This window comes from Xenopus tropicalis, chromosome 5, assembly GCF_000004195.4.
Source record: "Xenopus tropicalis strain Nigerian chromosome 5, UCB_Xtro_10.0, whole genome shotgun sequence".
NCBI classification, from domain to species: Eukaryota; Metazoa; Chordata; class Amphibia; order Anura; family Pipidae; genus Xenopus; species Xenopus tropicalis.
This window is the reverse complement of record NC_030681.2, coordinates 115942994-115960682: the sequence shown is the minus strand read 5'-3', so window position 1 is coordinate 115960682 and position 17689 is coordinate 115942994. Positions and strand designations below refer to the sequence as shown.

General features: G+C 38.0%; 1 protein-coding gene across 1 annotated transcript; it reads right to left on the bottom strand.

The window, feature by feature from the left end:
- Positions 1 to 7047: 7047 nt before the first annotated feature.
- On the bottom strand, positions 7048 to 17170 carry LOC101732478 (ankyrin repeat domain-containing protein 65). The gene is made up of 3 exons (XM_004914438.4): positions 16775 to 17170; positions 12554 to 13103; positions 7048 to 8034 (listed from the first exon to the last, which is right to left on the bottom strand). Exons 1-3 carry the CDS (start codon positions 17038 to 17040, stop codon positions 7597 to 7599), a joined length of 1254 nt encoding a protein of 417 aa, XP_004914495.1. The 5' UTR covers positions 17041 to 17170; the 3' UTR covers positions 7048 to 7596.
- Positions 17171 to 17689: the final 519 nt, after the last annotated feature.

Sequence of the window (17689 nt, the reverse complement as noted above, 5' to 3'; positions counted from 1 at the left end):
CTCCATAAAACCAAAAGATACTTTCTGTGAATTTGTCATGCTTATGACATTTTTACAATTTGGTGACCAACTTTTAAAGAAGGAAAGTTTCAATCACTGGAGCACCCCTAAAATAATGTTAATCACTTACCTGCTACCCCATCGGTGCTCCTGTTAGCAGAAAGCTGTACCGGCCCGGGGTACATGTGAGAGATTGATCCTCGCGGTCCCAGAACACAGAAGAAAGCGCATCACTCGCTCACAGGAACCCTGGGCTGGTGCAGGTTTCTGCTAGCAGGAGCACCAGGTAAGTGATAAAAATCACTGGGGCGTGTCTAACATTTGGCTTTCTCCTTTAAGAAACTTGTACTTACATTTTTGTGAATCCACCCCATGTGAAAGGGGTATTTTCTATTTGGACTGTAAAGTGATTTAAACGAACAGGTCAGTGTAAAAATAAAACTGGGTAAAATAAAAAAATGTTTTCAATATAGTTAGACTCCGCTGGAGTCAACAAATGTCTAACATAATATATAATAATAATAGCCAGAACACTTCTTTCAGCTCTCTAACCTCTTAGTTAGTCAGTGACTTTTGGGGGCACATGGGACATACATTTTCAGTTAGTTTGTGAGGACACCGTGCTCATAACAGTTCAGTTATAACATTTATTTTCCCATTTCCCATATGGACCCTCTTCAAGTCACTGATTGGTTACTAACTGCTAACAGCAGGTGGAAGTAGTGTTCTGGCTATTATGTTAGACATCCATTCACTCCAGCCTTTATAGATTAGATTTTTGGCTAACTATATTACAAATATTTATTATTTTACACAGTCTATCTATTTTACCCATTTCATTTTTACACTGAACTATTCCTTTAAACTATTTTATTCAGTCTTCTAGAGTTTAATAACAGTACAGGTATTGGATCCTTATCCAGAAGCCCATTATTCAGAAAGTTATGAATTAAAGGGAAGGCTGTCCCATCTGAGATATAATGAATCCTTATTGATCGTATTTTAAAATTATTTTTTATTAGACTTATGGTATGGAGGTACAAATTATGGAAAGATACGTTAAGCCCCAGGCCCAAGCATTCTAGATAACAGGTTCCATATCTGTATTAGCTCCCTAGTGGTGCATGTAACAGCCTCCTAATTGACTTTTTAATGTTATCATTATGTATCATTTTATAAGTTGTGATTTATGTTGGGCAAGCTCTAACCCAGTGATCCCCAAACAGTGGCTCATGAGCAACATGTTGCTCCCCAACCCCTTGGATGTTGCTCTCAGTGCCCTCAAACCAGGGAGTTATTTTTGAATTCCTGACTTGGTGGCAAGTTTTGGTTGAATAAAAACAAGATTTACTACCAAATAAAGCCCCTGTAAGCTGATAATGTGCATAGAGGCTGCCTAATAGCCAATCCTAGCCCTTATTTGGCTCCTCCATGAACTTTTATGATGCTTGTGTTGCTCTCCAAATCTTTTTACATTTGATGGGGCTCATGAGTAAGAAAGGTTGGGATCCCCTGCTCTAACCTAATTAGCTAAATGAACTTCTTAGGCCCATCCTGGCAAGTTAGATTGTGGCAACTGGCAGAGGGGTTTCTGTAAGATACACAGTCACTACTTAGTGGGCATGTGGGCGGCCTACACACTTTTCCCTAGCGTCCCTTACTCTCTGCTGTAACTGCCATATACTGAGGCCAACCCTGGCACTCCAGTTACGTCTAGTTAAAATGATCTCTTGTATGTACTGCTAGTTAGAAACTTTAACTTTCATTTGCTATCTGTCACTGATATATGCCCCGAGGTACACTGCTAGTCTTGTATAAATCTATGACTCTTACTACCAGCACTAGGCTTTTCTGCACATCTGTCTGGCGCTAAATTACCAGCCTATACACTGTTCTGTGTAAAGCTCTAAGAGTACAGTAGCACAATGTCACTCTTCTATGCCAATTGCCCAGTAACCCCACCATCTCTAACCATCAGGAAGTCGTCTACAAAACTATAAATGGCGAGTGCAACACTGCTTGGTATCCGTGTCAAAGTACATAACGTATATCACAACACGCTATGTAAATTAATAGTTTACATTTTATTACTTGACTTCAAATGTTCACTACACAAGTTTATACAAGCAGTTTCACGGCCAACTATATAATTTAGGATTTGAGGTACAGCGTTAATAAAAATATAATTGCTTGCGCAACACGGGAGTTAGTTTCATTACGCAACTCATTTAATTAGCGGCTGGATGACACCGTTTTCGGGAATGTGCAAGATCATAATAGCTTGTCTCGCATATCCCTACTCGTGTACTTCCGGCAAAGCCGGCACTATACGATTGCGTAAGGTCACGTGTTGTACATCGTGATGCGGAACCTTTAAGCCGGTCTTGCTGTAATCCCATTGGTTTAGAGGTCACTAGCGCGTCTTGCGTAGAGGTTTAAAATATCGCTTTTATTTTCGCATATAGATTTCTAAGAAATAATGATAGGGTGACTAAAGCCGCTCGGGCCTTGGACCAGTCTGTGCAGCGCTTGTTCTTTGCCGCAAGAGAGGCCTGGTTTCGCCTTCAGTATTCCTGTTGCACAGTTACATGGCTGTGGTGTAGTGGGAGATGGTGCTTTTTCTAATCTTTTTTTGAGCATATATAACTGTCCTGCGCCCATTGAATTATATTTTACATACACGTTTTTCTGTTTGCAGGACTAAGAACATATTTTTTAAAAAATGGACACCCATTTGATTATTTTTTTAGGAATATATAGCATATATGTGCTGGTCTCATTATCTGTGAGTGGAAAGCTTAGGGGGAACACTGGTAATATTACATATTGTGTTTTTATTTAAACCACAGATAAAAAATGAACACCAATTGCAAATTGTCTCCGAGTATTACTCTCTACATCACACTAGGGGGTATATTTATCATGCTGTGTAAAAAATGGAGTAAAACCTTACTGGTGATGTTGCTCATAGCAGCCAATCAGATGCTTTGCTTTGGCTTTCTAACTGTTGAAATCTATTTGCTGATTGGTTGCCCTGGGCAATATCACTAGTAATGCTTCACTCCACTTTTTACATAGCATGATAAATATACCCCCATGTTATCAAAAAGGTGAACAACCACTTAAAATGTGGGTGTACTCATGTTCCCCATTGCTGGCTTTTTTTGCATTCCACCGCGAGAGAATGCATGAGTTACTGGATCCCATACATTCCAATAAAGGCTGTACTGGGGTTGTCACCTGTCTGGTTTTGACCCAGACAGTTTTTTTTTTAGTCCTGGTCAAAACCATCTAATTGCGCTCGGTGGACACAATAACGCTGCCCCTGACGACATCATAATATGTTTTTATTCTCCTTTGCAGTTAAATAGCTTCCTGCATTCACAAGTTTGTTAGCTATCAAACAGAAATATGGTCACTCTTACTAAATTGGCACCCAATCCATTCTGAGATAATTTTATTACGTACTGTATTCTTAACTGTTGCATTCACCAAATTCATAGGCGGAGGCTGAATTTTTTGTTTGGGGAGGCTAAAGATTTTTTACCCTAAAATGCTTAGGATGTAAAAATATTCATACATGCACTTCTGTGAGGGGGTTCTCCATCCATTTGTGTTTGTGATCAGTTATCTTAAAGGGGTAGTTCACCTTTAGATTAACTTTTAATATGATGTAGACATTGATATTCTGAGACAATTTGCAATTGGTCCTCTTTTTTATTTTTAGTGGGTTTTCAGTTATTTAGCTTTTTGTTCAGCAGCTCTCCATTTGGCATTTCAGCAGCTATTTGGTTGCTAGGGTATTATGTACAACCAGGCAGTGGTTTAGACGAGAGATGGGAATATAAATAGTTAAGGGGCCTGCATGGAAAAATAAGTAATAAAAAGTTACAATAATAATAACACAATTGTAGCCTCGTAGAGCAAAACTTTTTGGCTGCCGGGGTCAGTGACCTCCATTTGAAAGCTGAAAAGAGGCAGAAGAGAAAGGCAAAGTATTCAAGAACTATAAAAAAAATTAAATAGGAAGACCAATTGCAAAGGTGCTAAGAATAGGCTATTCTATAAAAATACTAAAAGTTAACTTAAAAGTGAACCACCCCTTTAGATGTGTTTTAGTTTTATAGAGAGAGGGGCAGTGGGTACTGACATCCCAGGTACATTATATACAGTCAAATGCAGTCTGTATTTACAAAACAATAACATAATATGCAGTGAGATGCAGTAGGTACAGATGGCAGATATTCAGGCCCTGGCACTATAACACTGGCACTGATACACAACATTGGCCCCACTGAAACTAACTTGAAATTAACAAAATAATGACAAAAGTAAAAAAACAAATAGTAAGTGCAAAAACAACATTTATAAAAATATAATGAGCTTTTTTCAGGGGGAAAGAGTTAACTTACCATCCATCTGTTAGGATAGGTCATAGGGATATTATGGATGTCAGGTGACAAAAACAATTTAATTTTAGTCAGTGATTTAGCCTTTAGAACTGTATAGTACCTGTGGGAGTGGGAGGATAATACAGTATAGTACCTGTGCGAGTGGGATGAAATCTGCATTTCCAAGTTGGTGAGGTTCTTAAATAAAGTTCACAGCCTGCAGATTCTTTTTATCAGTCTTCATTTCTGCATAGCCTTCAGTGTGCAATATCTCCCTAGCTCTGTCTGCATCTGTGCCTTGATTCATCAAATTAACTGTGCTCTGATTGGAGAATCCCGAGAAGAAAGATTCAATCAGAGCACAGCTAATTACAGCAGAACCGGAGCTGGAACACACGATTTCCTGATGTTAAGGGCTCTCATGTTGTTAGCTGGGTTAAATAAGCAGATAACCAGGTCATGGTGCCTCCAAACAACTATTATAACTACCACTGGGCCTCTATTGAATCTTTTATTAAGTTCACGTGAGAATTGTCTATCATGGTCTAGCATAGGGCTATCAGCATTTGGCAGCACCACTCGGTGCAGTAATGATATTCCCTGATCATAGGTTAACAAGGGGAACAGAATGATACAGGAGTAATGGCTGGTACTGTTACAGTTAATAAAGGTTTGGGGATCAACTGATATAAGGTTGTAGGTGTGAATTAGTGATTGTACTTTGTACTATGGTGAACTGAAATAATTCAGTCAAATAAAATTAAGAGGAAAGGCAAGATAACCCTCTCAAGGTACTTCCTTTTCTCCTAATTTTGTTATAGTTCAACTACACCCCCATAAGTTTCCTCGAATTTTTCAAATGTGTCATATACACTTTTTTTCACAGACTTTGGAGGGAAATGCAGGTTTTTTAAGACATAACAGAAAGTTTTAGAGAAATCTTTTAATTGAAAGTAGGGTTAAAAGGTGGCAACTCTAATACTAGCATTATACTGGCACAAAGCTGTGCCAGTAGCCTACCGCCAAAAGGCATGTCAATTATTACAAATTATATAGTTAGTGGTGAGGGGCATTCCTAGTAAAAAAAATTGCTTTTGAGCTTTATGCAAAGTACTGACATAATGCCAGCTAGTGCTAACTCCTGTAGGCAGATGGCACAGAGATAATATTTACAAGTCTTCTTTTTATAAGTTTCCAGTCTAGAATTCCCATCACCCTTATGAAAAAATGGTGTTTTAGGGCTCTGGCACACGGGGAGATTAGTCGCCCGCGACAAAACTCCCTGTCCGCCATCCCACCAGCGAACATGTAAGTCGCCGGCGGGATGGCACACGCGGCGGCGCGATTTCCCGAAATTGACGAAAAAGCCTCGCGAGACTTACATGTTCGCCGGTGGGATGGCGGGTCATGGCAACTCGGGGAGATCAGCGAACAGGGAGTTTTGTTGCGGGCGACTAATCTCCCCGTGTGCCAGAGCCCTTAGACATCTGTCACCCAGGGCACCAATTACTGTTATCTCAGCTAAGCTCAGTTGTGTAAACACAAAATACAATTTTAAGCAATGGTTTGCAAGTATCCGTTGATAAGTTTCCTTTTGCATATACTGTAATATATAATTTTCTTTCCCGATTCCTCAGTCCATGAGACTTTATAGAACAAAACCGAGATTGTTAGAATTGGTCATTTTATTGATGCTCTTTGATCAAAAAGCCTTAAACCACAATACAAGAACTTTTTATCAACCACAAGTATTGTAAGTTCACAAAAGCATTCAACTCATTGCTAAACTGATTGTACATTGTAAACAGAAAACCTGGGAAAGATAAAAATAAAATATGCAGGAACATACAGGGAAAGTAGCTAATTAACATCAGTGCAGGGCCAGCCTTAAGGTGGCCATACACGAGGCGATTTCGCTCGTTGTGCGATGAACGATTATATCGACAAACGATCGTATGGCGATCGAGTTCCCATACGATATGCCATCCACGGGCAACGATAATTCGGGAAAGATTTTGTCGCATCATTATCGTAAAATACCTACGATCGTACATCTACGTACGATCGATGTCGTTGCCATTATCGTAAAATACCTACGATCGTACATCTACGTACGATCGATGTCGTTGCTGGCAATCGTGACATGCGCAGAGAACAATCGTTGAAAGACAAATGTCTGACACTCACACCAACTGGCAGATTTTATCGTTAAACGACCAAAATTTTTAAACCTGGCCGATCGATTTTGGGGACGATAATGTCGGCTCGTTTAGTGGGCCGACGATCGTTCGTACACCACCAACTATACGATAACTTAACGATAGCATCGGATCGTACGGGAATCGGTCGTTTGTAAGTGAAAAATCGGTCCGTGTATGGCCACCTTTAGGCTAACCTAGCTGACCAAATTCAGACAGTAGAAAAAGGATAATTATGTAACCAAAGTAGAATTTAAGCACTCTCCTTTTTGCCACCAAGAAAAGGTACAAAAACCTTGTTATTTTTTTTTCAACATTTAGGGGCACATTTATAAAAATGCATTTTTTTCTGGCCTCGAAATGTGATATGGCATAATTAAAGTAAAGTAACCACGATAATTTCTGAAGTTCTAAAATGTCTCGACAATGCTTTTATTGTTGGTACAAAAATTTTGCAATTGCGTTACTAAAGTCCCAAAATTTTTGTGTTTGTTAAGCCACGAAAACCTTTCTGGCTTTGATACCTTCCATGTCTGACTTTGAAAGCCTTCCATAGGACTCAGTGGCACTCGACACATCAAACCTGGCGAAAAGATAGTCCCAATGAAAGTGTAACCAAAGCATTAACGAATTCCGAAATGTTTATATTCTTTGCGCAAACTACGATTTTTTCATGGAAATTTACCGACAAACCACGAAGAACATTGCGAAATGTTCTATAATTTAGAAAAAATATAAATATATCTCAAAATTGTTTAGTAAATGGGCCCCTTAATGTGAGTTACATTTCATTAGTATTTGGCACTTGCCCGTAATTGGCTAAAATCCTTTATATTACAATTATCTTCCAAACACTCATTCATGCTAAAAGTTTGAGTGAGGGATTTTAGTTTCTGATTCACTACACATGTTCACTTACACATGTGTAATTGTTTTGTGAAAAGTATATTATAAATATGTACACCAGTCAGGGCTGTTCATAATTACCAACAAGTAATGCAGTTCTTCTAGCATAAATTCATCCCTCGCATATCTACTATGCTAAGAATATCTTTTCGATTGCTTTGCAGAGCCATATCTGTTGCTGTTTCATTCCACTTTGTTTTAACCCAAGGATCAGCCCCCCATTCTTTCAGGGTTTTAACTACATCAAAATGTCCCCTCTCTACAGCAAGATGCAAAGGTGTCTTCCCCAGCCAGTCTTTGCTATCAATGTCAGCCCCAAACTGAAGAAGGATGGAAGACGTATCATTTTGACCCTTGTAGGCAGCATGGTGTAAAGGGGTTAGGTTCTGAATGTCCATGTTGTTAACAGCAGCCTTTTGTTTCAGTAATAGGGTTACAATCTCTGTATAGCCACGTCCTGCTGCTCGGTGGAGTGGAGTTAGATGGTTTATATCTGTTATATTCACTATGGCCCCTTTCTTTAGCAGACACTTTATAATCTGTAATAATTTGAAATACATACAGTTAGTATTTGCGGTTTGTTAAACATGAACAGCCTTTAAATACAAGTTACATTATGAAGATGAATGCCAATAATGGTTTGGAATTCTTTCCTTAGTATAGAATGCTTATTAAATCCCTCCAAAGAATTTAGCTTGTTTTCTCTTCTCATTTGGTAGCTTGTTTCCTCTCCTCAGGATATGGCAAATTGTATTTAACTTGTTTAAATATAATAGGGGCCATTTACGACCTGAAAAGCAAGGTGCAAATTGCAAAAAAAATGTGCAATCTGTCACGGTATTGCGCATTGCTTCCTGCTCTCCAGCCTAGATTAACCACTTACGGTCTCCATGCTCTGTTTCAGAGCATGTACAGCCCGCCCCCATGAATACAATTGTATTGACGAGGGGCAGTTGTGGTGTGGCACTTATTTAGGGATTGGCCGCAGGCTGCAATGAGACAGATTTATTTAGGGTGCATGTAGTCAAGCTATATGGAATTTAGGATTTAGGAATGATGCCATTAAATTAACAATACCTAAAAACTTATCGAAATTGGTATAGCTAAAGCAAGATTGGAGAACTCATTTTAGCCCACGTGTGTTGTAGTCAGTGTAGGGTTGGTCCACACAAAGAAGGCATCATGGTATACTAAATGCCTGCCTATAAAGGAGGCTCTCAGTTTGCATGAATGCATAGCACCTGAGGCATGAAGTATTTTGTATTAGAACCTATAGTGTCACAGGACCACCCTGTACATTGTTTCTTACCTATCCATATACAAAAACATTTCTTTTACAGCAAGTACTTTAGGCAGCATTCTCCAGTGAGTTTAGTTTACTGTTTTTGTATATAGATACTAATTTCCCCTTTCATCTTTAACTGTACCTACCTGCATTCAGATTAGTTCAGGACACCGATTCACTTACCATTTTTGCATTGTATTTCTATGTGTGTAAAAAATATTAAAACTGTTTGGTATACTTCTGTGAGCTTTATGAATGCATTCCATGCCATCTGCTGGCGATATTTTGCTATTTTTTTAACATCACTCTGGTTTTGTTACCCATGTATTGGTGCTGAGATAATGGGACAGTCAACTGGTAATTCCTGCCCAATAATTATTGAAGGGACACACTGTGTACCTGTCGTACTTAAAGGCTAGCATAATGTGTTCTGCGGTTATTAAGTACTTTACAGAATGTTCTTGTGCTGTTAGAAATATGCAACCAGCAAATGATCTGACATGTTTGTAATATTCCGGATTCCAAATATAACAATGATTTTAATGCAGAGACATTTATTACAAGAACGCATCATAAACATCCAAGTAATTGCTGCTGATGAACCCATAACCTCCCTTGGTTTAGAATCAAAAAGTACACGCTAAAATTTCGGTAGAACACAGCATACAGACAATCTGACTCTTACTGTAATTCTGCTACACTGTTGATTGCCAATTAAAGATAGTCATGAAATGAATATAAAGTGGACTTTAGTTAGAAAACATACTCTACTCTTTTTGCTTTAATCTGGACACAAAGAAATAGGAATTATTTTAATATTGTTCTTATTCAGCCAAAACTCTGTGGTAAGGATCAGATCCACACATTCTTTTCTGTATATGCTATTTAAGTTTTGTTGATGTTTACAGTTGCTTCTTTTTTGGGCTAATAAAAGGTGCAAAGTAACTAATTGTCAAGTAACCAATTGCAATCAGTCAGCAGGGAGCATTAGTGGCCAACGGTTTGAAAACATATATCTGATTGGTTGCTATGAGTAACTAGACCCACATACTTTGTTCCTTTTATTACAATACCCGTTTCCATCTTATGTTCAATACACAGAAGAATATGCTGTGGTCACTTAGCAACTGAGGTTCACAGATGCTGCTCATGTTACTTCTATGTACAGTTAAAACTGTATAACAGAGAGAGACTCCCCTCAGTCCATTATGCAAGGCATAAAACCAGAGTACGACTTGTAGACCTTGATCTTTCTTAATCAGTTTGGTCATTTAAAGGGCATGTAACATTTGCTACTCTGTCAAGCACAAATGCTGGGGTGCACCCCTTAGCACCCATGGAGCACTTGCACAGGAGGGATTTGCTGTGTTCTGAATTAAAAATCCAGTGTAAGGTATAGAGTGCATCAGCAGATGGTGCTCCCTAGCTTGCACATCTTAATCACATGCCCCCATCACACTACAGCCAGATTCAGGCAGTATTATATTCATATGAAGGCAAAGGAGCTGTGACTTTGGGTTAAAAGTGTGAGGTTTTGCATACTTTTTTTGCACTATGTTTCTTCCCTGGGTCCTTATTAAAATGAACTCTGAATTATTTCTACATTATTGGCCCAAAACATGCATATACATGCAATGAATATGAGTATAATGCTTGTCCCAGTGTTTTTTTATAAGTGGCAGTAAGGCACAAGGTGTGGGTGTTTACATAACAGATAATATCTGCAATTAAGAAAAAGAAAATAACTGCAATTAAAAAAATTCAAGGAAAATATTGGTACATGTAGAGCAAATGAAGATCCTGCTTTAAAATGCAAAGGACTCATTTTTTTATTGTTACTACTGGGGCTTTTCTCTTCTTGGAATTTGGCATTGTTGTACAGGTATAGTATTTATTATCCAGCTTGCTCCGGACCTGGGGTTTGCTGGATTAGTGATTTTTTCATGACATACTTTGTCTATTAAAAATGATTTAAGCATTAAATAAACTCAATAGGATTGTTTTGCCTCCAGTAAGGATTAATTATATCTTAGTTGGGATCAAGTACAAGGTCCTGTTTTATTATTACAGAGAAAAAGGAAATATGTTGTAACATTTTAAATAGAGACTATGGGGCATGGCCTTCCCATAATTCAGAAACAGTTTATGTTATTCTAATCTATCGAACTATTTATATAAGCTACTTATTATAATGTATGTTTGTGCTTTCCAGCTGGGCTCTTCTTCAGGTGAAAATTTTACTGGGTCCCTGATGACAGCCCTGATTTTCACCACTATGCTTCATAGATTGTATAAGGGTCCTCTGCTGTCTTTGGTTTTTACCAAAAATGTCTTCTAGTACTGTGGCCAAAAAACATTATCTTTGTCTCATCTTTCTAGAGCGCTTTGTCCCAGGTGTTCAGGGGCAAACTTGCAATATAACTTGCAAGTTGATGGGATGGCTTGGCCTGTGCTAGATGGTGTTTGTTTAAAATCTTTTCCAGTTGTAGATACAGTAATATAATTTGTGAAAATCTTCATAACTCTCTTCCCAGTATCACGCATCTATAGCCTTCTTTCTAAAGGCCTCAGAGTGCGCTTTCAATCTAAAAAAAAATGAAATTTTACACATATTTGCTCTATGTTTCTCCCTATCCTCTTTCACCCTATGGGTAATTTATTTTTGAGGTACTGATTTTATAAAGGTCCTTTTAAGACAAAGGTTCCTAAACTGTGGGGTTTGCCCCAATCAGGGTGGGCATGAAGCAGTAGAAGATGCTCAGTCAAAGAGACACTAAGGGGTGAGAGTTGGTAATTATACATATTTGCTTTATTAGATATTTCACTAGAACCAGAGGTTGTTTCAGCATTACACATTTAGGAGGGTAGCTTTCTCTTCTGCCAAACCCAGACTTATCCCTCTTCCAGATAGTTAGGTATGATTGATCTCTCCAAAAAAGGTGTTTTTCAATGCCAGAGTCTAATGCCAGGACAGTGAACAATCAATGCAGTGCTTGGCATTGCACATGGTAATATTAGACTTGGGTGTGGCTGCTCAGCCATAAAACAAACAATAAATGCAGGCTCATCAAATAATTCTTCTGTTGATGTTGTTTTAAGAGACAGTTTGGAATTAGTCAAGATAGTTTTGGCCATATGTGTATATAAGGCAATATATGTATTCAATGCTTGTTAATTTGTATAGCCTTGGGTGCCCTTTGCATACATAGCAACAAATGTCAGTTGTTTGAGATCTCTTCTTTTTCTATTACATGTTATACTGAAATGAGAGCTCTTGACACCTTGATTTAATGTTTAAACGTCTCAATTCTATAACTGAGAAGTGTTTTTATCTGTGGATTTGTTGAAAGATACATCCCGGTAATAATTACCTGGTTCTTCCCTGGACAAGAGCCAACAGATGCCTCTCTGCTAGCACTAAGCAATATCTTTTTATTTGCACCAAATCCAGGATTTGGTTTGGGATTTGGCTGAATCCGAGCCTATCAAAACCAAATTGAGTACATCGGCTATTTCCACCTGCACAGCTCCAATTTCCTTCACTGCAGAGGGTTTAGATTGTTGTTCAGCCAAATCCTTAAAGAAGCATTGTTTACAAGGGGCTTGAACAGCAATGCAGAGGCCACTTTAAGACCACAGTGCATTTTTGAATCTGATACAAGACACGTGGTTACCTGGCCTGTTTTATAACCTAAAGTTTGAGACATATACATTAGGGCAAAATAATTAAATGCTGCCTTTTATTTCTAAAAATAATTCCTTTATGTACTTACCTTACTATGCCCATTTTCTGCAGCTAGATGAAGAGCTGTAAGACCATTTATATCCTTCACATTGATATCCACATTTGTATTTAACAAATAATTGATGACTTGAAGATTTCCAGCCAGTGCAGATAAGTGTAGCAAAGTCATACCTGTGGTGCTCTTTTCTTCCAGGGAGGCTCCAAGAGACACCAAGTATTCTAGCACATCTATTTGGTCATTTATTGAACACCACTGTAATGGTGTCCATTTATTGTTGTCTTTGATATCTATTGAAGCCTTATTTTGTATTAGTATTTTAACACAAAGCAGGTGCCCATTTGCTGCCGCTAAATGCAGTGGTGTTTCTCCACAGTAATTTACAATGTCTGGTAGGGCACCACATTGTAAAAGGTAATCGGTTAACTCTGCGTGTCCAGTCCAGGCAGCACGATGAAGGGGAGTATAACTGCGGACATCACGGAGGTTGACAGATGCTCCTTTCTGTAAGAGGTATTTCACTAGAGCAAGATCTCCACAAAAAGCAGCACTGTGTAATAGAGACCACCCTCTGTAGTCTCTGTTAAATGACAGAAAAGAGAATTAAAATCCAGCTTTTAAAAGGAATTTGAATATTGTCTATGGACAAACTTTTATCCAAAAGTTTAAATGAGGACCTTTGCTCTTTGTATAATATATGTTGCAATGGAAAGGTTCCTGCTTATGTAAGAGCAATGCTAAAAAGCAGATATCTATTGGTTTTAGCACATCTACATTACACATTTTGACCTGTATTATTGTTTCATATGGCTCATGTAACAGCATATCTTGTAGCAGCCCTTCCTTCAAGCCTTCAAAATTATAAGCCATGATGATCCATCTGAATTAGTATAGCATTATATCATATATCATATCAACACATTTGGCATAGAGAGGAGGTTATTTAATGGTTTGGTTGGAAAGTGTTTATTGATATTGCGTCATGTATGAAGATTTAACACAGAGGGGACTCTGACATTACATGCTGTATGCTTTTTTGCAAATATTACCACCTTTGATATTTGGCCTGGACTCTGCTTCTTTTATTAAGAGCAGGCAAGAGCGACACAAGCACTGAGAATTAGAAGCTAAGAGGCAGATTCAGTTTTGTGGACAATATGAGAAACAAAATAAATAGTTCAGAAGCTTCAAGCAGTGGGCCGGAGTGGGCAGATAGCTAATGTCAGATAAACAATGTACATGAGTACACACAGACTACTGAGAGAGAGGAAATCAGTCTTTGACAAGATATAAGTGGGAAGAATGCCTGGGGGGTAAATAAGCATCACCAGAGAGCTAACACTTTGCAGATGGAAGATAAAAGGGAAGAGTGGAGCCTTATTAGGCAGACAAAAAGCTTAGGAACCTCAGAGGTCAGCCACAGCCTACCAGTGACTAGGAAATGTGCTAGTAATGTAAAAGCCAAAGGTTCTTATCCTTATGTATGCATCTTGTTGAATTTGTACCTAATCTTGCTCTTGTTCTTCATGGCAGCAACAAATTAGTGTCTGCTGCATAGACTCCTGTACTGTTTTATCATCCTACCTGAGGTGCAACTAGCCAGGGTGGTTTAACTTGTGCAAACCTTTAAAGGCACAAGTTAGCACAAAACATGATGCATTTGTAAACTTGTCATTGATACTGAGCAGAGATAAAGCTTAAAATGCCAAACCTGACCTGGCTGCAGATTGGTTCAGAAGATGCTGCAACAAATGTTTAAAGAAGTTTTTCCTTAGTGGCATTACTGGGGTGATGGGGTGAAGAAGTTGTCTGTTTCATAGGGCCTGATATGAACCATGTGACATTTATGTGACATCTCATGTTACATCAGATATTATGTTTTTAATTGACAAGGATTTTCCCTTGCATTATGAGGCATGGCAAATGCCATGGCATGGTCAAAAATCATATTACTGGAGTCTTTGGGAGAAATTTAGAAAGGGTGCTAAGTGGAGCAAATACCGCACCAATCTTTCAGACATTGTAGATTCCATTTTTACTTTTTTATTGAATGTAAAATGATCAGATAAAAAATTAATTGCCAATAGACAAAAGTTCAATAGAAATGTTGCTTTTTTCCCATCACACCAATTACTTCATTCACCCCTTTCATTACTTTTTATTTTACAAGCCAAGAGCTAGAGCGGTACCAGCAGTATAATATAGATTTTTTTTAGCCATATAGGTTAGTTTGTGCCCAGATTAAAAGGGCAAAGAAAGGCGTTTGTAATAAAGGTACCACTGCTATCAGGAATTCAAACATACAGTAAATGCTCCGAATACTAACACACCATAACCAGGAAATGATTATTTTGTATTCCACAATGGGCGTTTGATAGGCAGCGCTCTCACCTTTTGGCTTGAACTACCAAAGTATCTTTTAGAAATGCATAAGAGTGAATAGAGATACCCTGTACCCTTGATGTATATTCCAGGCATTAAGCATCATTAATGCTATTTTTTGTTTTTTTTAAAGAACCAGTTGCAGACAAAATGGGGCACCAGGCAGGAATCAAAATGGGCCCTGGCACACAGCACAGCATATCACATATTACAATAGGTTTTTAAGACCTTCAATAGATAGAATCTGCAGTACTAACATGGAAGTACATCATTCTAATTTTTGCCATCACTTTTAATACAACAACTGATCCCCATTGAACATTAAAACAAAACGTTTCAACAGAGCAGGGAGAAAGGCAACAAAGGTAGCTTATTTGGGACAATGTATAGCAACCAAAGAATGAAATAATGATAAAGATTCAATGGGATTAAAAACATTTCGCGTTTCCCATAGATTTCTGCTAAATTCATACTACATAAAAACATGCAAAATAAACCTGTGTAAGTGATGATATCATAGGTGCTTTGTAATATCACTTTGCCACGTGACTCACTGAAACATTGTCCATAAGAGCCCAATCTAAATATGCAATTTTTATTTTGTTTACTTTTTTGAGATATACCCCACTGCAAAGAAAGACATAAAAAATCAGAAATTACACTAAATACATCAGTTTCCGCACAGGGTTAGTCCATAAAAGTACATTATTTTCCTAGTCCATTGTAAATCAGATATCAGGGCAGAAACAGAATACATTTAATTTTATTTAAAAAGCGATCTTTGCAATAGCAAGTTAGCTGTTACAATATAGTGTAGTATTTACTATTGATAACTTTACTGAGTGATGATGTAAGATATTTTTGTAGCAGACAGGTAGTACAAATGGATAAACACAATCACTATACAGTTGTAGGGTCACTTGTGTCCCTCCATGCTCAGCATAGAATAAAACTCAATTGCGTATTATGTTAGTGCACCAGGCCCACCCGAAAGTAAAAAGGGATTTGGAAAAACACACTCTGCAGTTGCAGTTGCCGCAGTCACTTGGGGTCTATTGAAGTGTTCTGTGTCTCTACATGGCAAAGATATGTGTGTGTTGGGTGGGGGCCTGTCTCAGAGGACACCCACTATACTGACAATTTATAAATTGTTAACAGATGTCTATTTCAGGTCCCATTAATATAATTTACTTCAAAGTAAAAACTTTTTTGAATAAAAAAAAGTATATTTTTATAGCAAATTCATCAGCATGTCTTGCTTTAGTGTTTGCCTGACATCATGATAGTTCAACAGATGTATTTATTGTAGCAGTTGATGTAAAGGAACAAAAGCATACTACAAGATGTATACAGTGTCACTGCTTTTTATTTGTTTAACAAAGGAATAACATGCTCTATGTCCTTTCATGTATGTATGTCTTTAGGCAAATTATGCCACTTCACTATACATGTGCTGTTTGTGTGAAACCACTTCTCTGGCTTTACCTAAATAACACAAAATATAAGAGGTGATAAGGAAGAGGTTATGATAAATCAGGGTTGTGTGGAGAAAAATGTAGGAGAGAGGAGAGAGAGATTGGTCAAAACAGCCCAGTCCACAAAACAACAGTTTGACATGCATGATAACAATGGAGGACAGACTCCATTCCTTTTACTGAAGCACTTAAATCCATTGGCAGTTGCCTGACTGACACTAGATAGAAAAAGGTCCTCCTAGGCAGCTACCCTGTCCTGCAAGTCACAATTTCAATAGCAGTTAGACAGTCAGAGATTTGAAATCCATGGACATGATTTCTGCCAATACTTATTTGTAAATCCATGCAGTGATTTGAGAGATATAATAAGAGATAAATCAAAGTGAAAACTCACTGGCAATTAACAGCGATTCCAAAGTTAAGCAAGGTATTAACTTGGTCCATATCTCCTCTTCTTACTGCCTCGTGCAGTGAAGTCTTCTTGTTTTCCAGAGAGTGAGTGACTGATGAACACAGCGGTGGAAACCTATCCAGCTGCCATTGCTTCAACCTCCCTGTTCTTCTGATCAGTCTCTCAGACTTGGAAAGGGAGATAGAATCATGAAGCTCCTGTAACTGCAATGCTGTTTCCACTAGCTGTGCCATTAAATAAGTATTCATCAATATCAGTTTGTGATAAAGAAAGTGCAAGTGACACGCTGCCTTTGTGTTCAAGCCCAGAACTGAAATTCAACATTCCAAAACTCTCTAGCTGAGGTTGAGCCTTTAGCTGTTTAGCAGTTGTCATGGGCAGCACAGTCTAACATAATGTGCTAAGGATTTTTACAAGGTCATCAGACCTCATATGTTCAGTATTTTAACATTCCTTCTTTTGTTACAAGCTATTCTGGCGCTGTAGCCTTCTGTGTAGCAACAACTGACAATGTTGTGCCCAGAGGAAACAACATTGTCAACAATATGTTTTTCTCTGTGCTGTACACAATACAATTTATTGGATCAAGAAGGACCAGAAATAACCCATAAGTAAAGAGATTTCTTTTCTATATGAATTTCCAGCAGCTAATTCCATATACTGATAGGTTTCTCAGTGATTACAAATATTAGGAATATCTTTAAATTTTGCATTTTGATATTTTTCAACATACAATTAAGCTGCAAATTGTCTTTCTGTACTGTAAAATGCAAGACCTTCTTTAATGTCACAGATAAATTATTCCAGTAAGAAATTTATTAACATTCACAGCACATTGGTGACTTGCAGACTTTCCCATTCATGTAGGAAGAGGTTATTAATATAATTAATAACATG

Coding starts and splice junctions, on each gene's coding strand:
- LOC101732478 (XM_004914438.4), bottom strand. CDS start 17,040: ATGAATACTTATTTAATGGCACAGCTAGTGGAAACAGCATTGCAGTTA. Junction 13,104..16,774: donor GGAATCGCTGTTAATTGCCA/GTGAGTTTTCAC, acceptor GTCATTTAACAG/AGACTACAGAGGGTGGTCTC. Junction 8,035..12,553: donor CAGAAAATGGGCATAGTAAG/GTAAGTACATAA, acceptor AAATTATTACAG/ATTATAAAGTGTCTGCTAAA.